This window comes from Hyalella azteca, unplaced genomic scaffold (assembly GCF_000764305.2).
Source record: "Hyalella azteca isolate HAZT.00-mixed unplaced genomic scaffold, Hazt_2.0.2 contig17983, whole genome shotgun sequence".
In the NCBI taxonomy this organism is placed as follows: domain Eukaryota; kingdom Metazoa; phylum Arthropoda; class Malacostraca; order Amphipoda; family Hyalellidae; genus Hyalella; species Hyalella azteca.
This window is the reverse complement of record NW_025947742.1, coordinates 264,872-287,669: the sequence shown is the minus strand read 5'-3', so window position 1 is coordinate 287,669 and position 22,798 is coordinate 264,872. Positions and strand designations below refer to the sequence as shown.

General features: G+C 41.3%; 1 protein-coding gene across 2 annotated transcripts in view; it reads left to right on the top strand.

Moving 5' to 3' along the window:
• The window catches only part of LOC108666961, a 48,966-nt gene extending 28,328 nt beyond the window's left edge, over window positions 1-20,638 (top strand). For both annotated transcript variants that reach the window (XM_047885468.1, XM_047885469.1), the window contains 11 exons: window positions 3,470-3,723; window positions 4,256-5,208; window positions 6,164-6,508; window positions 7,611-7,847; window positions 8,122-8,341; window positions 9,298-9,396; window positions 12,019-12,141; window positions 13,341-13,532; window positions 16,472-16,729; window positions 17,134-17,416; window positions 17,774-20,638. In XM_047885468.1, the coding sequence (XP_047741424.1) occupies window positions 3,470-3,723; window positions 4,256-5,208; window positions 6,164-6,508; window positions 7,611-7,847; window positions 8,122-8,341; window positions 9,298-9,396; window positions 12,019-12,141; window positions 13,341-13,532; window positions 16,472-16,729; window positions 17,134-17,416; window positions 17,774-17,918 (3,109 nt within the window). In that variant the 3' untranslated portion in view covers window positions 17,919-20,638. The remainder of the gene's footprint in view (window positions 1-3,469; window positions 3,724-4,255; window positions 5,209-6,163; window positions 6,509-7,610; window positions 7,848-8,121; window positions 8,342-9,297; window positions 9,397-12,018; window positions 12,142-13,340; window positions 13,533-16,471; window positions 16,730-17,133; window positions 17,417-17,773) is intronic.
• The last annotated feature ends 2,160 nt before the right edge of the window (window positions 20,639-22,798 follow it).

Here is a 22,798-nt window from a genome sequence, read left to right as displayed (position 1 = left end):
GTGCTCCTTCACGTCATCAAGGTTGTAAATATTCATAAAATTGAACAGTTTTCACTATTGTCAGATGTTAGCCTTCTGAAATTATAGATACAATGCTTTCGTTTAGTTGCCTAACTCTCTAAAAATTCCTTTCTTTTTACTCTCTTCCTATCCTCGTACGATGCAGCTTCTCCTTAGAAAAATAACCACAAATTTGTAAGTAAGAAACGTTATAATGTTTGGACTTGTCGACCTTCAATTATCTTTGAATACCATATGTATATGCCGAGGAAATAAGGAGTTTATTTGATGCCTTGCAGCTCTTGCTGTCGAGCGCTTGACGACGAGACCAAGGGACGTGACAGACTTCGATGTGACCAAAAGCGTGACGTTCATCACTGTGACTTGAAGAAACACGGCAACCTTAAACCTGACGCTAAATCTTCTTATGACTCTCGTAGTGCTGAGAAGCATCGTGACTGCTGTTGTGCGCTGCCTGACTCATGCACGTGTTATACCCGACAAAAACCCATCAAAAATATGCAAAAGAGAAACAAGTCAAGCGAGTCAGCTTCAGTGGCTAAAGACACGGTTAATGGAGCTAGAAACAAGCTGCAAACTAAGAAATTAAAACGGGACGATATGGAGCGCCAGCAGTTTATTCTGGACAGACAGCGTCGACGACAGCGAGTAGTAGTACAGAGCTCTGACCGTAAGAGGGAGACGTCTGGAACACGTAAGCCCCGTAGCCAGAAGCATACAGAGGACAGATCCAAGAGACGGGAAGAGGACGTTAGTGTCTCTAAATCCCGACGCAAGAAAACTTCTTCGACTTCAACTGGGGCTGTTGAGTTAGAAACTAGGGTTGATAAAAGGAAAGATAGCTCCAAGCAACCTCAGATAGGATTCTTCAAACAAATTACTGGCTTCGTGAGGCCAAGTCGGAAGAAATAAATACGACATTTTCGAGTTGTTCTGTAGTCTAGTCTTAGAACAGTTGTCGCTCCTGTCTATTCATGTTGTTCTGTGTTCTTCCCGAGAGCGCTAAAGCGACGATACTTTCTTGTTATCGCAAAAAAAAAACGAAGAACTGACATCACCAGATCACAGTGACATTTACGGTTTTATTTGGTTCGAATATTTCGTAATGTCAATTTTTGACTTTGACTTTTATTCAATCACTGACTGATGAAAAGCGCAAGGACCTCTGTTTAAATCATTACAATATTAGTTTGAATAGTTACAAACATAAGCTTCCAAATACGGGAATCATAGAGTAATACCATCTATTCTCTTCTTAAACATAGCATTAAACATTTCTCCTTCTGCATTAGTTTGATTCCGCCTTCCTCCATGCATATTGCTTTTGTTTCTAGATTGTATGCGCTCTAAGATATTTGTGGGATCATTAATTTTCAGTAGCGAGTTACCTTTGCTATATAGCGCTCGTCCAAAAACCGAAACTATACTCATAAGGTCAAGTCCATTTTCTGTCTGAAGTTCCATGTTTAATGAGTATATATTTAAAATCATCCTTGCTCTGTTATCAGGAGTAGTTTTTTAATTACTCAACTGTTTAACTCGGAGTTTTAGTTATTGTCGAAGATCATTCATATTGCTAACAAATATTTTATGGCCGCGTTTAATTCTACGTATAGCAAATGTCTATTTGTACAGTCTGAAAAATGCTTAACCAATAAAAGACTCAAGACCTGGAGTTTTTATTGCCGTTGACTGTGACTCCATTGACTTACGCCAGTATATCGAACTCAGGTACGTTCTTCGTGACTCCGTTTAAAATACTATAATATTTGGAGTATTACTTGTACTTACCAAGTACTTGACCGGTGTTTTTACTGAGCCTTGCCTGGTCACTGCATCAGCACGCGTAAAAAGCGCATTCATAAATGACACAGTACGGCGAGCTGCTCGTCCATTTGGTATCAGGTTTCGGTCACGTTCTTTACTGAATTTATTTTCTATGGGTTTATATTTCTTCTCGTATTATATAATTTCTCTTATTGTATATTTATATTTCTTCTCTTATTTCAGAGTGTTTCAACGCTCTGTGCCTATGTATAGCTGACAGCCTAAACTGTCGGGTTACGCTGGTGTTTTCCTTTTATTTACGTAGTTTTAATTAAATTTTTGTTGTTGCGCCACCAATTTTATCTTCATCATAAATTTGCTTACTGTTATTGGTATAAACGTCGTGATTATTGGTATGATGGTCTACAATGCGTGGTCATATTGGGAGGTCATCGGGGCTTTACATTTTTATTGGGTTTTACTCTAGTTTCAATTTGTGTTGGGCTCTAGGTATTTTTATTCGGGTGGTCCTTTTGCTTTTCGTTTCGTGTTTGAAATGCATTACTGAATTTTTACCAGTAATTTGTTGGTTCTTCCATCGCTGAATCAATTAGTCGTCAGAAAGTTGTTTCACATTATTGCTTAACATATACGTGTTAACTGAGCACTGATTTTTTTTTTTATTTGAAACTTGGCTGTATTTGTTCTCTTTGATTTTATCTTCTCGGTGTGACAGCCTTGGGTCGACCACGCAGGAGTAACAGTTTAGTTTCTCGCGCGTGTTTTCGCTAATTGGTTTTTATTTACATTGAACCTACATGTATCGGTTCTCTCTTCGTGTTTCTTTTGGTTCTGCACGCAACAGAAGATTTGTAGCCGCGACTATCCGGCAAATGACATGTATGAGCTTGTACACGAAGATAGTATCAAGACCAGTAGACATAATAACGCTAACGCTACTACTTCCCGTGTCATTTGTATCCAGTATAACATTACGCCTAACACTAGCACGACAGCTAGCCGCAGTTAGTACATAAAAGTTATATTGGCCGCCACATCTGTCCTCTTGTACAAGCTTTATTAAAAACGAACGATTTCATCTCAAGAGCATGAGTCAGGAACTCATATGGTGTGCGATATTTATCTAGAAGCATTTATTTACATGGAAAGCTTCAAGCGACTCATTTATTTCTGCTGCAATTGAAACATATTATATTCTGGAATTGGAATATTCGTCTCATTCGAATGCTATGCTCAGTCTTCACCACAGCGCTCCCCGGCACTAGCTGCCACTAGTTAACTGGACGCTTCAATATTATCCTTCCAGCGTTAATTTCCAGCGATTTGGTGTAGCTTCAATTGTCTCGAGTTCTTATTGCAGTTTCACTCAAGGTTGCATATTCGTGTTATCTTAATATTATATTTTAGTTTGCTTTCATGTAGAACTATTTCTTTGGCTGCACTTAAGGCATAATCTTGAAGTTATCCTTCCTCATCGAACTTTCCTATTCACAATTGCATCCTATCGGTCCTTCCTTACAGCTTGTTTTGTGCGCTATTCCTGAGCAGGTGTTGGTACCGAGAAAAAATGCGTAGCTTATTTGCCCATGTGTCTGTCTCCACGGGAAACCTATGTGTCTGTGCCTGTGTCCCAAAAATGCCTATGTGTTTGTTCCCACAGGCCGCCTCATGATTACTACCAACATCCTGGATACTACGGCCCTCCTGGCGGCTACCAGCCTCTGCCCTCCCTACATCCCCAACAAGGGGGCTACGTGCTCCACCACTCACTGCCTCCACAGCAGGGGGCACCTCACCCCATGTATCCTCAGCAGAACGGGCAGCAGCAGCAGCCCTACTACGGGTCCCCCATGGGGCCTCATGATCCTCAGTACAGGGGAGGATATCCTCCTCACCAGTACCCTCCACAACAAGGTGCGGCTCTGCATTCATTTGTTAAACATCATTTATTTAGCCTCCTTTATAGGTAACTTAGCGTTGTAATTGTACGCTGCGTATGATAGAATATTGCAGTGAACAATAACGATATGAAGTACCTGGGCCGCATGCGAACTAAAATGAAGCTTTTCTATGCTCTACTACTTGTAAATTATTTCATGTGGAGAACTTTCTACTTGTATTTATTTCATATACAGATAATACCTGTATTATTGCATGTATTTTATTATCACCACCGAGAAACTATAGAGAAATAAATGCAGAAATGAGGAGCAGAAGGGAAATATCCTCATCGCTGGGAGAATTTATAATGGGAGACAACTAGAGTCTAATGCTCTTTTGCTTTCATTTCTTTTTTTAATGAGTGACTTCTTCATTTATTAAGGAATTTCTTAATTTCAATAATTTTCATTTTGCTATTTGTATTCCTTCAGGGATTACCTGATCTACACTGCAACTCTACTCGAACTTCATATCATAGAATAATTACTGAATGACATTCGTTCAGATGGACGAGCCCCGAGTGGACCGGCGCCATTCCGCCTGCACAGCGACGCTCCTGACGACGGCAGCTCCCGCGGCCCCGCCAGCCTGCGCTCCAGTGCCCAGAACTCGCCCAGCCGTCAGCCTGGGCAGCACCTCAACTACAACTACCCTCAGCAGTCCTACCCTAACCATGGCGGTCCATACAGTCCTCAGTATAATCAATCTCAGTCGCCATATGCTTATACCAACAGCCATCAACCCCAGCAAAACCGCCAGTCAGTTAGTCCAGGCCGCAGTGTCAAGCCTGATATGAATTCTGTGTTGCATGCCCCTGTGGCGGCGCCCCCTCCTGACGACATGGAGCCCCAGAACGTTTCGTTTATCGACACCTCGCAGAGCGGCAATGCCAGCGAAAGAACGAGCCAAGATCGCGAGAGTGCGAGCCAGGATCGCGAGAGACCATCAAGCCTGCCCCAGAACCAGCGTCCATCCCATAGCAACAACAGAAGTCGCGCGGGACGCCCTGAAGATGACGATGAAAGCCCCACGACGGAGCGACTGAAGCGCTTATCTATCGGCTCCGGTAGCCGCACCTACCGCATCCTGGGTGATGGGTCATCCCCCACACGCCCCGCCGTCGGCACGAAGACCTTCCGCGTGCCGACCAAGCGCGGCACGCCCGTCTACGATGACTCGGAAATACCGCAACCCAACGCACACCAACGCTCGCTGTCGCCGCCGTATCAGCCCGAGAAAGATGATGCCGGAACAAGTAATGACGAACTCATGGCGGACATCAAATCGGAACCGCTAAACGACAACGTCACACCCGAAAAAGGATTCTACATTTCGTTTGACGGCGACGGACCTACGAAACGCAAACCTTTGCTTAGACCCAAGAAATTCACGAGAAAGTCTTCCACTCCTGCCACCCCGGCGCCCACGCCCTGCAACGAGGACTTTACAGTCATGACGGTACGTCTTGCGGCTGTCTTTTTTACTACAATGAACCCGTTATTTCTATTTTTAAAAGTCATTAATCGACTTTATTACCATCTTTCAAGCTTATAGCTTCTTTTCGTAGCACTGAAAATTTTTCACGTTTGTTTGGAACAATATTTTTAATCTTACGTTCTCCAATTATTTGAAATGCTTTACTTTTGGAGTTCCTCCTTGCGTGTGGTTGCTTGTAGTTAGTTGCATGTTGCTATGCACTCGCAGATCAAGTTCAGTTTTTTGGAACATATTTAGTGTGTGTGTACTTCACGTAACATTTTCCTTTTAAACATCCGTTTTATTTTATTTTGTGTCGTGCTTCAAAGTTCTTTTACGTTGGATTAGCTAGAGCCGTAGTTAAAACTTTAGGCGGAAAAGCTCAAGAATTTTTTCCTCATTCAGTTATTTGTACTCTACTCATTTCTTCCTCTACTGGCAAACTCGTTTCCATCCTCTTATCAATTTACTTGTGATATCGTCCCATTTTACCAATTTTTTCCTAATCTGAATTTTTTAACTGTATTTCGTGCAATGTTCTGTATTGTACTGTATTGTACTATTTCTGTATTGTACTGCACTCCCCTCGTCCTGTTGCATCACTGTAATTAGTTGGTTTGATAAGACTCGGCAGTCTGCTCCGACACGTCTTATTACATACACGTTCTTTGGCCTAACTTCAAATGAGAATCTTGAAAACCAAACAGGATTAAAAGTAACTATATATAATGGTAATTAACGTTTGTGGCATTTAACAATCATAGCAATTTTTGAAATTGAAGTGAATTTGAACAAAAATTTTACGCTGAGGTGACGTAGCAGACTACGAGACAAGCACTTGTATTTGCACTTCGTTCGCTGGAGGCGTTAGTGTTATCAGCGGCTAGACACAACGTGCGACGTTGTCTCGTAAGTAATGAACCTAACGTCTGTCCAGGATAACGCTCCTCTGCGCAACTCGCGCTCCAACGCCTCCCTGGACCTCCTCACCCCCAGCTCTTACCGCCGCCCCTCCTCGACCTTTTCTCCCACCTCTCCTACCTCGCCTTCAGGGCCCTATTCCTCCAGCCTCACCCGCTCACCCTTCTCCCCCTCCCTCCGCTCGCTGAACAGTAGCGCTTCCCCACGGGCGAATGGGTTCCCTTTTAGTAAGGGGAGTGGTGGGGAGGAGGTGAGTGCTGACAGCACAGGGGAAAGCTGCGGCGAAGATCTCCCTGTAACTCAAGTCTTCAAGGGCTCCTCCACAGCGCTAGTGATCGGCGATGAAGCCATTAATGAGGAGGTGAGGGGCAGGAATTACTTCCGTAACTTCAGTCTACTTGCTGGACAACTGGAAGTACTTACCTGGATCTGCGGTATCAACAAATTTCTCAAGGGGCGTGAGCGATGCCATTCTTTGCGGCTCAGGAGTCAACGATTCGAGATTTTAGTTTGATTTGTAAATTGCTGAATTATAGCCTTCCTGTTGGGCGTCAATTATCGTAAATGTTACCATGGCTGCAATGATATGGAAAAAAGTCTATTAGTGACGCATCCGCAAAAAGTTTGAACGAACTTGTAACAGTTGATTTAGCAGACAATTGACTTAATTGACGAATCGGGCTGGCGAGTCTTATCGCGCCGTTCTCGATATTCAGGTTAAGTTGCCTTGTGACATACACCTCTCCAGCCCTCGGTCTACAACTTGAGACGTATGTGTAAGGTAGCAAGTAGTAACTGAAGCCTGATGCTTCCGCATCAATCTATTGCCTTGCTTATCACGTATGGTTTATTAATTAGAAAAGTAGTCACACTTTTTTTTACTATAGTTTCAATTGGTTTTAGTGATTTTGCACGATCTATTCGAAATTTATTTAAATCCTGCCTTTTTTTAATTTGTGTTTAGTTATTTAGCACGTTTTGCAATTTTTTCTCACTTTTGACTTTCGTGGCAAATGTAGTGTTGCTGTGTGCTGAACTTTCCCAGCATTTTTGCTGCAGGTATAACGTGCAGTTGTCCCTTGTAACTGTGCATTATAATTTTTCCTGCAAGCTCCGAAGGATCAGTGTAAGTCTCGTTATCTGAAAATATTTGTGTGCCGAGTTCAAGTTTTGTTCAACGCTCGGAATTCACTCAACAAGCGTGCCTTGAATAGTCATCAAACATTGAACGAGTTCTGAGGATTTCAACATTGATTCCTAGTTACTGTTTGTAATGGAAGACCTTTCGTTGAAAGCTTATAAAGTTCTAAGTTCCGAGAAATTCATTCTTCGTGACACCGATAGTTGATTGATTGAAATTTCTGTTTGTATTTGCAATCTACGTTCGATAATTGAGTGAAATTTATACCTGTATTTGCAGTCTACGTTCGATAATTGAGTGCAATTGATCCATGTATTTGCAGTCTACGTTCTCTGACATGGAGCGCAAGAAGCAGCGTCTGATGATCATGTCGATGCAGCGCAAGCAGCAGCAGGAGGAGATCAAGCGAGCCAAGGAGCTGGAGGCCGAGCAGCGGCGGGAGCACGAGAAGACCGTCGAGGAAATGAAGATGAGGAAGAAAGAAGAGGAAAAGCAGCGTCGCGAAATGATATTAGAAAGACACAGAATCAAGAAAGCCATCGAAGAAGCGGAGAAAGAGGTATGACTTCAAGATAGTACATTTTCTTACCTTTGATTTTAATCCCCTGCAACTAAGCTTACTTGTTTTCAATAAACTTAAAATTTATTTTTTCTTTGCTACTTCTCAATTGTTACTCAGTTCCTTGATCGCAAGTGAAGTTGATCATGTTCATTTTGCTAGATGCTTATCAACTTCTCATTCCCCGTAAAGATACGTTGCTTCTTCTCTACCTAATTCCATAGTTGTTGTACCACTATGCTGTAGTCATCATGGCTGGTATTCCCTACAACAGGGCACATACTACCAGCCCCCTGCATGGTACGTCATGGAGCAAGCCAACAGCCAACCATCTCGAGCTGCGACCGTCAGAATGCGCAGCAAACCTGGCGGTGGAGGGCGCCCGCGGCCCAAGACCATGTATGAGGGCGACGTCGCTGACGGAGAGAAGGGAGCACTGGGTGCTGCTAAGAGAACTAGGGGCAGCACTCAGAACGTGGCCGCCGCACCTGCCGGTGAGTTGTCCTCTCTCAGGTCATCGGGTGCTAGCAAGTTTCCTTACACATGTTCCTGAACCGCTGACTTATGTTAGGTCAGACTTCTAGGAGCATATTCAGCTTTCTTATAGTACAGTTGATGAGCTAGAACGTGTCGAGTTTTGGTTCCCCGGTAGACCTCTAAGATTAATTTATTTTTGATTGATTTGTTGTGAGGACCTGCTATTTATTACCGCTCTTTATCAACGTTAACTACGATAAAATGGGTTCAGCATACGAAATGGATGAAAATTTGTGGGGCGGTTTGGTCTATCGATAGACACCTTATAGCCTAGTAATTATTGCGTTCAAGTAAATGGTAACTCACCGAGATCAACGTTGGTAATGCGAGCTTCTTGACTGACGCAGTAAGTCCTCTTTGTGCGTTTGTTTGGACTCGTGTGGTCTCAGTGTCATTACTGCACGCATATTAAACCGTCGCAGTCCGTGCAAGTCGTGTTAAAGTTAATTTTTTGTGCTTATTTCCGCACCTGGTCTCAATCGTTGAGCAAAAAGTCCAGGAGTGTGTCACAAGAAACCTTTGCATGTCGTCGAGTTTTTTTCGTGTACTTTGCGATGCTCCACTCTGTACAGTTCAGGATTCACGTTTGCTCCATTGTGTAAGAACTTCCTCGTTAAACCATCCTGTCTAATGTTTCTGTGAAAGAGCTTGCGTCATATGTCATCCATCACATAGAGTATCGATCATCTTGTATTTTTTAGTATGCCTCACCAACGTTATCGTTAGTTTTTCCATAGTTTAACTCACTTCCTGTCATATGTTTTCACTTGTTTTCGCAACACTCAGATTCACGCACTTTTTTGCTTTATAAACTATCGTTCGTGATTCCTCACTCGGAAAATAACAGAGCTAAGAACCAAAGACGAAAACTGAGTTGATAATTAGGGCGTTAACGCGGGCCTGGTGCACACAGAGTCTGGCGGTATTCATAAGAGTAGCGGACGATGGGGTTCATCTCACTCGCTGTCCCGCGCTGCTGGACCTCGCGGATCTACAAACAGCCTCAGCGGAGGTACGTGTTATGGGTTACCTGCTGCAGTCTTGTCTTGCGAGGGTCTGAATGATGTAGTCTTTGACATCAGCGGAGGTACGTGTTATGGGTTACCTGCTGCACCCTTGTCTTGCTAGGGTCTGAATTATGTGGTCTTTGTCATCAGCGGAGGTACGTGTCCTTGGTTACACGCTGCAGTCTTGACTAGCTAGGGTCTGAATGACGTAGTCTTTGTCATCAGCGGAGGCACGTATCGTGTGTTATAAGAACCAGCGGGGGCAGCCGAGAATAGAATTTTAATCTGACGTAGTAGTTGATCCAAGATCGTTTTGTGTATCGTATGATTCAGTAAGAGAATGGTAAGAGTCCATTGGTCTCTGAGTCTTATTGGAAAATTTGTTGTGACTAATGTTCACGCTGGAGTTCGATATTGGTTATGCGTCGTGTTGTTGTTATTGTTGTTGTGGTTCCCCGGTCTCAATTTTACAGGAGATCCCCCTCGCACAAGTACGACACCACCGACAGGGGGTCGCTCCAGAGCTGTAGGGTCGAGGTTATGTGGTGGTGTTGTCTGAGGTCCTGCCAGAGCGGACATTCCAGGAGAATGTGAGTGATTGTGTGGGGAGCTCTCTGGCAGGATGGGCAGGTGTCTGTGTCTGCTTGGCCTATTCTGTTTGCGTATGTTTGTAGTGAGGGCTGGTGGCCGCAGCGAAGCCTGGCTAGGTGTACTCTCTCCAGTCTAGGAGCTGTGTTTCTGTGCTGCTTATGTCAGGTGGTGGGTGTCCAAGGACTTTGTTGTTGCCGGCCAGCTCCAGCGTTCTAAGTGTCATAATTGTGTGTAAATGTTTTTTTGTTTGTGCTGGTGTTGCCCTGGGGGGGGGGTACTGTGTTTAGTATGTTGGTGTAATATCTGTGTGGGATTTGCACTATTTGTCTGTGTGTAGGTGGGTGGTTGCGTAGGTAGTGGCACGGGTGTTGTGTGTTGTTTATGGCTGCGGCTATGAATTGTGTTCCTCTCATGTCGAGGTGTGCTTTTATGGGAAGTATTTTTGTTTCTGCATGAAGGTGTTCTATGGGGGTGCTTTGTGTGCAGCCTGTGACTATCCTGAGTGCTTTGTTTTGTAGTGTTTGGAGTTTCTGTATGTTTGTGTTGGATAGTGCGGGCGCCCAGGCGGGGCTGGCATAAGCCAGCACTGTTCTGATGAACTGTTTGTATGTTGGTGCTAGTGTTTCTTTGTTTTTGCATGCGTCGTGTAGAGAAAGACGCCATTCGACAATTTTATTATAATTTTGACGCGCTCATAGCGTCATGTGTTTTTTCAAATTTTATTATGTGATTGGCATCCCCTATCTAATGGACCTTAAATTGAATTTGGCTGTTAGTGCTTTCTTCTTTCCATTTTGTAGTTATTATACGGTTTTACATTAAGTTAATCGCTAGCGTAGGAGTATTCAAATTTTTCCAACCAATAGGGAACAAAGTGCACTTGCGGCACATGAAGCTTTCCAAGCTTTGAATCCCCCGATGAATTTACTTCCCGTGAAATCAAACCACTTGACCTCAGACCTCAATTTAAAGTGCAATTTTGAAGTCTAATGCGTAGCAGGTAACGGAGTAGACTATCTGAGTCTCTAACATGGAATTAATGACATTCAAGGGGTGCTCAAGTATTGCTGATCACGTCCATAAATATGCCTAATTAAATGTGAGTTGGGGATGAGATGCTATGGGGATGTTAAGATGAAGGTTGCTGATGAGGTTACTTCGAGGGTCGCTGGTTCATCTCATGGCCCGAGTTGTGACTGTTAGCATATTAATTGAACTCCGTCCCTTTCCCCACCCTTGGCTTCTTTGTAAGGTAATGTCAGATAAAGCTTCAAGTTCGTTTATCATCCAAGTGTGTTAGTCCCTCATAATGACCACCATGCACTCCTGCAGGCACGCTTATAAAACTTACCCTGATGCCCTCTCACGGTAAAATATTGTTTTTTTTTGTTTCTCCATCAGAAGTAAAAGTAATTGGCTGTTGTAGGTCACTTAGTTGTTTTCTGTAGTTATTGTTCACTTGGTTTTGTCAGTTTTACCTTTATTGAATCCATAAGCCCGTTGCTGCTAAAATTTTACAGCACGGATTGTTTCATTATTTATATTTTTATTTTTTTTTTGTTGTCATTGTTGCCCACGAATGCAATTTCACTTTAGCTCCTCTGATGTGCACTTGGAAATCTAATGCCTGTCGCTCTCGTGATGCTAGGCAGCTGAGTCCAGAAAAAGTTTCTTTCCCGTTAACCACTTAATATAATAACACTAGGAAAAAACTTGGGTCCCGGAGATCCCATTGTTACACATATTCATTGTTTCACAAACCCCATCCTTGTAATTTCGATGATATCGGGAATAACAATCAAAAGTCAATTGTTGAAGAAATACTTTCTGCTGTTAAGCACATGAATTCTTTATTTATGTGTTTTCTCAGATATTGAGCTATTTTGTGAGCCCACCTAGATTGTCATTGAAATCATCTGTAGGCCTTGACGCCAACCCTGACAAAAAGTATGAGCCTCAAGCTAAATTGATCACGAGAGCTGATGGCGCGTAACACGCTTGCTGGTCCCTGAATGTGGCGCCGTAACTCCCTTTAGATTACGGAAGCAGCAGCAGCAGCCGCACGCTAGAGCGCCGTGGTGGAGCTCGCCGACCTACCAGTGTCGTGGGANTTAACTTTATAAATAATTCCCTTCAACGTCACCAGTCTGCCAAGTCTCGTACGTAGTTATTATCTCTCTCTCTCTCCTCCTTGAGCTTCTCTTAACTTTAGTCGAGGGTTTAACATAGCCACGCAGTCTCCATCTTAACTAGCAGGTAAAGTGCTGCGCTTCATGAGAGTTGCTATTTTGTTATGGCTTCATATTTTGTGCTATAAAATATCATCTGCAACTCGTGTTTATTTATTTCATATATTTAATAGTAGAACATGATATTTTGTTTTAGATTGATTAGTACTATAAATTTATTTTTATGAATTTTCCTTCTCAACATGGAAATGTGATTTTGTTCTTGAATTGATGAAATTCACGATCAAAGTTTTTATTTACATTTAAAGTAAAGGAAAAGTCATTATATTAATTTTCATTATTCTAACAGTAGCGCTGCATTTGTTTTTCAGAGCCGTACGCAGTTAATACATCAATTTGCTTGATGCCTAATTTTTTGTGTTCTTACTAAATAGCTCTTAATTTCATTTAATTCGTTCCATATTTGGATGCGTGTAAACTTGGATGTTGTGCAGATGTATCATCGATCTTACAGAATTTGCGTAATATTTCGCATCAAAGTGTACACAAAGGTGCGACCTATCCTGGTTATATTTTAGCTCGTTTGGGTTGTCCATTTTCGGCCGAGGTTGTATTGGGTCGCCTTGATGTTCGTCGACGCATCCCTTCCCTCCGGAGTAGTTGTACTTTTGACTTAATTTCATAAACTCGCCCTACCTTTCTTTTCGGTCTCGTTGCCCCGCTCATCTGTCGTAATTGTTTTCATCGTCTGCTTCCTCATTTATCAAAATACGACACACATTGCCCAATAATGCTGTAGGCCTGTGTGGAGAGGAACAACCAATCTTTAAAAAAAATGTCTTGGGTGGATCGCTTCTTTTGACTACTGTTCCTGTCGGCTATGGTTTGGAAAATCCATACGAGGCTCTGTTGACGTTGTCAAATTATTCTCTGTACGTGTTCACACGCCATCATCGATAGCTATGTTAAATCACTAAGATAACAAACTAGAAATCGGACATCGTTAGTCCATATTTGACTTGGAATGAATGAACAGGCAGTAAAAGGAAAACCCGATCATTACATCAAAGATTCGTCGTGTTACTTGATATTAATGAACGTACCTCTTACGTCAGTGGTAAGAGTCGTCCTTGCATAGCACTCTTGCTTCATTATCCTACACTGCACAGTATACGGGTCACGTAGCAACCTGCCTCGCAACACTGACGAGGAGTCATCCCAATACCGAGTGCATTCCGCCGCCCGCCGTCCGGGTATGAACACCGAAGGTGGTGGTTCAAATCTGCGTCGGCCGTCCGGTCCGTCTTACAGGGGTGCGGGTGGTGGGTCCAGGAGGTATCGCTCTACCGGCAACCTCAGTGGTGAGACGTGTTCACTGTCCATCTTCTGTGACGTTCATGTTTGTTGGGATCCTTATTTATGGTTCGGTTCTTTCCTTTGCTTAGGAGCGTATGGTCGGTTTTCTTCGGGGTTTCATAGCGTTTCGGTTCGTGCTTGTTTTATGGTTTAACTATATATGCGGTTTGTCCTGGTGACAGGTTGCTTTGTTTGGTTGAATGTTTTTGGGAACTCGATCCGGTGTTCTTCTGCTAGTAAATCTTTATGCTGATTTGGTTCTCCGCACGCATGTCTTACCCTCATGAATGATGTCCCGCTTCGTGGAGGTTTTGTGTATATTTTTTCCTGTTAAAAATGCTCATAATCTGGGTCTGCTTAAAATGATTCAGAATTATTTAAGCAAAATGTTAAAATTTAAGATTCTTTACGTGCTTGCCTAGAAATAATCTCGCTTGCTGTAATAACGAACTGCAACATTTCATCGTTTCCGTGATTCTCTTTTTCGTGTTATGGAATACGTGTTTTAATACGGTATGGTTATACGATTTATTTTATAATTTGGTGCCTATGGTTTAATTATTTTAAGGTGAACACTTTTTAAACGTTATGTAAGACAGGTATGATATTGCATTGATGTACACGACGAAACCAACGCAGCTTGCTGGTTCTTCGGGTGAAATATTTTGTTTACTTCCTTAATTAGTTTACATAAGTTTCTTGTACAGGACGCTTGAATAATTTCAACTACTGTAGTGTTGAGCTTGCATTTATGCTGGTGCTTTTTCTTAATTGTGTCGTCGGTGTTATCGTCTGTCGGAACCTATTATATTTCCGGCTACTGAAGCAACGCATTTAAATAGAACAGTGAAGCTTTTTTTTTATGTGTTCGGTGCGCATTACCCTTTACGCTACTCGGCTGTTGAGTAAACGCTTCAGTTGGTCATGGTGTAACTATAAGGGTTTCCTTACTTTGATTGATGACTGGTGCTTTTCCGTTTACATTTTTTTCAGTATACTACAGTATTTGTGTGTGTTGAATTGGGATTATTATGTCCCGTTCTATGGCAATATTTTGGTGGCAAGTTCCTTCATAAAATGTTGCCAGTTCGCATGTCTACGATTCTTATGAAGAATAATGGACTCCTTCTTTTCATTATTTTGAGTGGTACTACTTAATTGTTCTGTTCTATTATACATTTTTACTGAAAAAATTTTGTTACTTTCTTATTTACATTACAATTTGTGTCAGTTTGCTGTCTGAAAAGGTTTTTGTTCACTCATTATCGTTTTTCGTGTTTCCTTTCAGGTGGCCTGCGCCAAAGAAGTATGTTATCATTTATTTTGTTTTCAATAATCTTTCATAGTAGACTTTATTCATCTTTCGTTCACTGGAGCTCTACGTTGTTCCCATCCTCTAAGGCATCCAACTGTGTAATAACAAATAACACGATTACAATTTTGTACCTCAAAATATTTACGAAATAATTAAATTAACAATATCGTAATAACATTAATGGCCAATGTTCGAGTTGGATGCCTGTAGCTGTGCTCCACATGACAGCGAGCCTCGTGTAACAACAATAATACTACCATTAGTTATCAATTTCCGCGCCAGCCTCGGGATGTGACTGGGGCGTGAATTCTGCTTGTGATGAAGCGTAGCATGCGGTATAGCAATTCTCACGGCAGTCGTTGCTTGGTCTTACAAAGTTACTAGTCATTTTCTTTTTTCTTTCTATGGTTGTACAATTAAAATGTGCTGAGCTAACTACTAACCCAAGGGATCGAGTTGACGCTTCTCTTTCGAAGCACAGTCTACTTACATAATAGCATTAACATTACTACACATAAATATTAGTGCTCCCCTTAAAACACAATCGTATATTATGTTATGTATTTGATATCATTATTGTCCCATAGCCAGTTGCTGTCGACCCTAACTATAACTACAAAGTTTTTATAGATTTCTACGATATTAGTAGTTTTAAAAATACGTAATCCGTGTACGGAATTAGTTGCTTTTTCACCAAGTCCTCAATCACTAGGCGGTTGAACATTAGTTTTTGCTTTGACTTGATATCACTCTCTGAGCGTCGTACCTCTCTAAAGTTTACCCCCTGTTTTCACAGCCTTATAAGCTGCTTTTAATTTATGTTTATACTTAATTTATTTGATTGTTAGTTCACACCATTCTTTACGTTTTGAGTTCATGACTTCATCGACCCGTTCATCTCATGCTTGAGCATCAAACTTTTTTATTCTTATTGCAAACATGCAGGTAATAAAATGACCTCAATGTTGTGTTGAATAAACACCAGAATTTTTAAAGGACGTTATAACGTGATGCACACTCAAGTCAAGAGTGCATCGTTATAAGGTGATACACTTTTTCAAGGTGATGCACACTGAATTTATTTGGTCTGTAGGATGATGATGATGAATTAGGTTATGGATAATCAATCGTTACCTTATTTACTCAGAGTTCCAAAAATTAATTCCAGTGATTTTTCTAATTCAATCAGTAACACAATATTTTTTTCTCGTCATCCCACTATCTACTCATAGTTCTTGTATTATCCATCTATTCGCTTATTTATAAACTCACAATTCGTTAGATGTTCCAATTCTCTTTTTGCGTCCGCTATCCACATTATATTTGTAGGTGTAGATAGTCAGGCTTAACTAAGCCCATTACCATCGAAGTGCCTTCCTCAAGCCACACTTACCCGTCTGTATCCTGGCATTCTATTTGACGAATTTCTGTCCCTAGCCTCACTTCGTCGGTATGCAGCAAGACGCCAGCGTAGTATAGAATAGAGGTCATAAATTCTGTCAGGTTACCAGCCATAGTCCGCTCAAATAACAAACTCCAGTAAGATTATCCGTGTTGGTCGCCGTGAATTTCAGCGACGTGGCATTTTTGTGTACCATTCTCATGACTTAATGGTTTGTGGTGAACCAGGCGCCAGCGAGCACGACAGCCTCGTGTACGGCATGAGTGAAGACAGCGGCCTGGGTCGCGCTACGCCGCCTCGCCGCGCCGCGTCCCCTGGCATGGGAGTGGGGGCTGGGGGAGGATCTACCCGCCACTTGCCGTCCCCCTCACAACCAGGCTCCCTGCCCCCCGGCCTCATCACGCGTAGGAGACCAACTCTGGGTGGTGGCTTTGATGACGCTGCCAGTGATATATCTACCACCAGCTCCACCATGGACTTCACCGGTACGAGTACTGCAGCGTTGTCTTATGACTGCAAATATGATGTTGTCTGATGTGTTCTTAGTTGCATTCGTAAACTGAAAATTGATTTTCATTCAAGAATAATCTATCATCGGGTAATGATCAGTATAAATTTCTAGAGATATATCATATATCAAGATTAATATTTTTGTTCATTGCAAAATTATCTTAGTTTATCCTACAATCAATGAGCTGATAACAATGACATTCGTTTCGTCTGTATTAAAACTGACAGATATTCTTTGATCCCATCGATTATATGCCTTATTTTCACGTTATTTCTAGCTGTGTGGTGTGCGTATTTACTATAGGCATATAGGCATGGTCATTCAATTTACTAGAACCTCCTCTAAGGTGAATAACATGAGTTAATTCTCTTCATTTAGGCCCAAGGTTATTCAAGCAGCCGACGTCGAAGAGCAACAGAAGCATCGTGCTAAACGCTGTCGAGTTCTGCGTGTTCCCTGGCGCGGTCAACCAGAACAGCAAGCATCGCGTCTTGGAGGAAATCGCGCGCTCGGAAGCCAAGCATTTCCTCTTTCTGTTCCGTGATGCTGGCTGCCAGTTTAGAGGACTTTACTCCTATAATCCTGAGACGGAAGAGGTCGACAAACTCCATGGCACCGGCCCCAAGAGAGTGACTGACAACATGTTCGACAAATTTTTCAAGTGAGTTAGGCATCTCGTCAAGTTTTGGCTCGCGATGACTACTATTGCTTTTACGTATATTTTTTCTCAAATAAACATTTCATTTATTTATTACAAAATAGATATGAATACTGTGTAACTCATCATGTGGAAACATTAATGTTTCTGCAAGTAGCTTCTCAAAGATTGAAAACTATTGATGTTAGTCTCTTGTATTTTTTTCATGATGTAATCGTTGACCACTTTTCCGCAGATTTGTCCCTACCTTCGGAAAGTTAGTGATCTCCTTTGATGTTTTATATTATCAGCTTAATTCAGAAGGCATATCACGCCTTTCTCGGGTCGTAAATACGCTAAAGTTAATTTATTTGTTCGCAGGTATAATTCGGGCGCTAAGAACTTCTCTCCTGTGCACACGAAGCATTTGACGGCCACCATCGATGCCTTCACCATCCAGAACTCCTTATGGCAGGGCAAGCGCGTCAGTGTCGTTGCCAAGAAAGACTACGCTCTGGTCATATAATAATACCCAGCTCTCGGTTGTAGGATAATAGTGCCGGAGTGAATGTCTTAGTAAGAGGCCTCACCTAGATCGTGGTCTATTTAAGGACTTTAGAGAAGTTTTATCAAACTACTTTCACGTTCCAGGGATGGTCTATAATTCCAGGGTGCCTCCACAGCAACATCAACAATGATGTCGTTGAGTAGGAAAGATCATTAATTGCTTAGCCTTATATTTCGTTATCGATGAAATCCAGATCAAAAAGAAGAAATGGAACATTAATTTTTCACGCGCCTCAGCCTGTTTTTCACAAAAAATTTCGTCGTCCAACGTTTTGGGTTTTCATCAATTTCATCAAAGATTAAATGATTACTATTAAGGTATTTTTAAGCTATCGTCGAGTATTTCATGATATGTACTGAACTAACACGACGCTCTGAGCGTCTAGCTGGACCTGATAAGAGAAGGTTGGTTGTGGCACGGACTCCGACAGTCGCTGTCACAGTACTAATTAGAATTGGGTGCCGCGTTCTGCTGCTTTTAACTTCACTTATTATAATACTTGTGATCAAGATGAACATTACATGTGATAAGTAACTTAAGGTAAAATGCCTATGTGCTCTGATTGATTATGCTGGATGTGACGTCGGCATGTGAATCGTCGCTGACCAATTTCGACAAAAGTCAATTCCCTGCGCTGTCAATTTTTGATTAATTTTTGTATTCATGTTCGATCGCATTTCGAGTTGAATGATGTGAAACACTAATTGGTGTTGCTGGGTATTTAGTTCGAATAATTCTATCCTGTTCGTTGTAGGTTTTGCATTGTATGTGTATATTTTATTTGTGATGACTTTTTATTGCCATTCCAGTGGAAAACATTCTATCAAGTCTATGAGATTATTTTTTTTTCGATCACACTCGAGAGTCATTTTTTGCAGACGCACAATCTGTGCATTTCCTTTCCTTAAAATTTTAAACTGGCTCTCGTAGTCTCTCCGCCAATTGAGTCAGTTTCATTCCATTCTCGGTGTATAAAATTTCTTCAAGCAATCTTTTCCATTCACCCATTCATTATGAGTGTTGCCTGCTTCCTGCGCGTCTCGTTCAGTGATAGTGAGCGTTTGTATTTACTGCTCCTGTATTTATGAAATGAAGTTCATGAGTTCCATTTAACTTGAAACATATTCCTTCACATGGTCTTGCTGTGACATCCACAATTATTCGTTTTATTCTCATTCATGACACGGAGTTAACAGAATCTCATTATAGCGCTAGTATTTGTCATGCTCATGCACATTTTTTTGTATCCTACTGCTTGAAGCCTTCAGTTGATATCGGGAATCGAACACCACGGTTTTTGTTGAGCAAGACACATTGCAAAAGCGTTTGATGTTTATTATCTACCGCTTATAAGTTAGTCTATCTCATGATTACTCTGATTTGAATGGCAGATCTTTTAACCCCCAATTATCAAACGGTACCCCTGTTCAAGTTCTGAAATAATTTCCTTAGATGAATTACTTTAATTTTTCTGATATTTTCTACGCCTTTCACGGATGCTAAACCAGTTTATGTTCAATTCCGTCTGCATCCGTACAATTTCTCTGTTCACATTCAGCGAATTTGGCTTTGGATAACTCCATCTTCGTAGCCGTTCTCCGGCAATAACAAGATTTGACAACTGAATGAATCCTCGTGAATTTTCTTCGAATTTCTTAATTCTTATTGTTTATTTGAAGCCAAGCATGCGAATTATTTTTCGCTTTCTCTACTCAATCGATTCATTCATAGGTTGCCTCTTCACAATTGGAAAGGTTCGAGGTTCGTATGAAATGTCAAGTGCTCTAGAATTCAGGTGTTTTGTATGTTTTTTGACGATGTAATTCAACGGATTTCCATATCTTTCAAATAGGAATGCAAATGTTTTCAAATTAGCCCCGACTGTTTTTTGTTTGTCTTTTACTGTGCTCAAGAAAAATTAACTTCCTCTCATAAAATTTCTAGTTATGGTTCACATTCCTATTAGTGTCTGTATTGACATTAATTATGTTGCACTAACTCACTCATTCAGATCAAAGTTTGACCATAAGTAACGATGACGTGCCAACCTAACTTTGTGACCAGCGATTCTATCGTCATCTTCATTAATTCCCTAGCGCCTTCTATTCGTTAAGAGTTGACCGATAATTTCGCTTCATATACGATGCACTATGTTGAACAACTACCGCTCAGATATGCTACTCACGCTCGCTCCGACGATGAGTAGAGAACGACGAATAATGACGAGGAATTTGACGCCATGGCCGAATTTTTGACTCGTGCAGGTCTTCATTAATTGACGTGACCTCAAACATTATTCGTCGTCTTCGTAATTAAGGATTAACCGTTCTAAGATTATTATTATTATCCTAATGATTATATGTATTAATTCTAACCAAGGTGCTTTAATTCGCTCCTAACTGGCCGCCAACTTTGGTTACACACGCTGCGTTTCTCCCTAACTTTTAGCTTGTGTACATTTGCTGTACAGAAACAAAGATGATTGAGATGCGCCGCTGTGCACTGGACTGGACTATTTTTAAAGGAAGAATTAACGCTTGTGTGAGGCGTTGTGATGAACCTCTGTAAATATTATTGTTTTTATATTTATTGTCCCCACCTTAAGCGAGAGTGGGGCTCATGATCACGGTCCAGTGTATGCTTGTTATCAGTTGTAAACAAAAGTCTTTTATGAAGAACTTCTATCTTTACCCTTCGGTCTACAACTGAGTTTTCATCGTTACATGAGAGCTTGGCGCGGCTTTGGACGGTAATTTCACTAAGCTAAACGAAAAATATTTCAAAATCGTACCTTTTCACACTTATCACGATTTTGATATTAATTTCGAGGTCGACTAGAAAATTCAAATTGACACGGCTGAAGTATAAAGTCTTTCTATTGAGGTAAAATCATACAAGTTCGTGCATTGCTGATGTATGTTTCTGTTGGACTCCAGTTCATTAATTTTATTTATCTCGTTTTTATTGCTATTATATTTTATCTAATAGTTAGGAAAGTGATGGAATGATCGGCTCCTCCATTTATATTTATAATACAAGTTTTGTCATACGAGTATGCATGTGGGAAGGAATAGGTGAAGCGCAGGTCATCAGGAAAGTATCTAAACGGAACTTATTCCCGATTATCCCCAGCACTTCAATGTGTTTACGTCCGGCATTTCAACTTTTTTGCCTCCACCATTTTTAAAATAACGTGAAGGAGATGATTTATGAGTGGTTTTTCTTTGATAAAATACAAATTATTTACTACAGGGGAAGGAAGGAGCGTAGGGTTGCGTGTACTCGACAGCAACTTTAACGCTGCAGTGGGGGCGTGTAGGGAATGTTCCGTCGTCCACGAGCTTCAGTTTTTGCGTGAATTTGAACTGAAAATGTTGCTCTGTAAATTAACAATCGAGGGCTTGAATCCCAAATTGCAGACCTACAAAGTAGTAAGCAATCTTCCTTAAATAAATAGGCGAAAAAGAGGGATTCTTGTCAATCCAACATTTATAATACTCTTATTACAATTTATTCGGGTTTTATCAGAAAACATTGACGAATGTTGCAAATAAAATTAATTCACAATGATTGACAGACGTGGCCCCTCTTGATTAGCAAGTCAAGGGTCATATCATTGGCCATCTTCTTGCTGGCCAAGGGATAGCCATAATAAAATACCAGAAAACGTCCGTGAAACCGTGTTTCTACTTTCTTTTAACACTTAATTAAGTCGCATAAAAAACCGCCGGAAACAATCAAATCTTTATAAGCCGTTATGATACTGTAGCATAACATTTCTTAATTAGCACCTTTTCTGTGAAACTAATTGTCCACAACTTTTTGTTCACCGAGTCTGGACAGTCAAGGAAGAGTATCTCTGCATCATATAGACAGGCAACTCTGAAAATAACACTTTTAAAACCGTAGAATCTATTCTAAATATATGAAACTAGCAGTTCACAAAATTGCAGTTTTTGCATCGATTGCTGAGGACAAGAAGTAATCTTATTTCTACTGTGTTCAATCCGTCTAGAGTTTGGTCGAGTTGTGTTTCCTATTATTTGTGCTGAAAACTTCCTGATGAACAAGCTTGCGTAGATACGACAGTAACCAATGGGATTTTTACCCTTATTCTTAGTGAAACGTCGAGACTGCTTACAGTATTACCCTGCCATAACATATCTTTTTCTTTGTGGGTGTCCACACTGTGTGGACGTCACAAGTCTGTCAGCAGGTTGACCGTTGTGCCTGAGAGCTTGTGGCTCCCGTTATTCCACCGTGTTTCACTTCGAAAATTTTGATCTAAATTTCGTTCTAATTCACGTTTGTGTCGTGTCACGTCTCCCGGGTACAGTGGAATATTAACGTTCAGTTTTCAATTTTAAGAAGTTATGTTATCAACGTCAAAATTAATAGTAATTTTCTAGCCAAAACTATAATTCTCACATAATAAGCATACCTTTATCTCCTTCAAAGGAAGCAATGAGAATTCTAGCGCTTCTTCCACTCATAAAATTATAATCAGTTGACGCACGTGTGCCTGGCAGCGACTACCCGGTGTAGCTGCAGCCGGGCTCAGGCTAGGTGACGTGCAGGAGCCTCACTGTGCAGTTGCCTGGTGTAGGTGGAGGTGTGTGGTGTGGCGCGCGTGAGCGGGCCGGCTCAATTTAAACAAAGAATCTGAACACGTGAAATGTGCAAAATATTTACCGAAAGACATGGTGAAGACTTGAAATTGAGTTCTTATTTTGTGGTCTGATGAAACATTCCATGGACTATTGGCGTAATTTTTAGTGTGTGTCACCTTTTTTGATTGCAATATGTGGCAATTAGTAGGTAATCAGCATACCTTAATG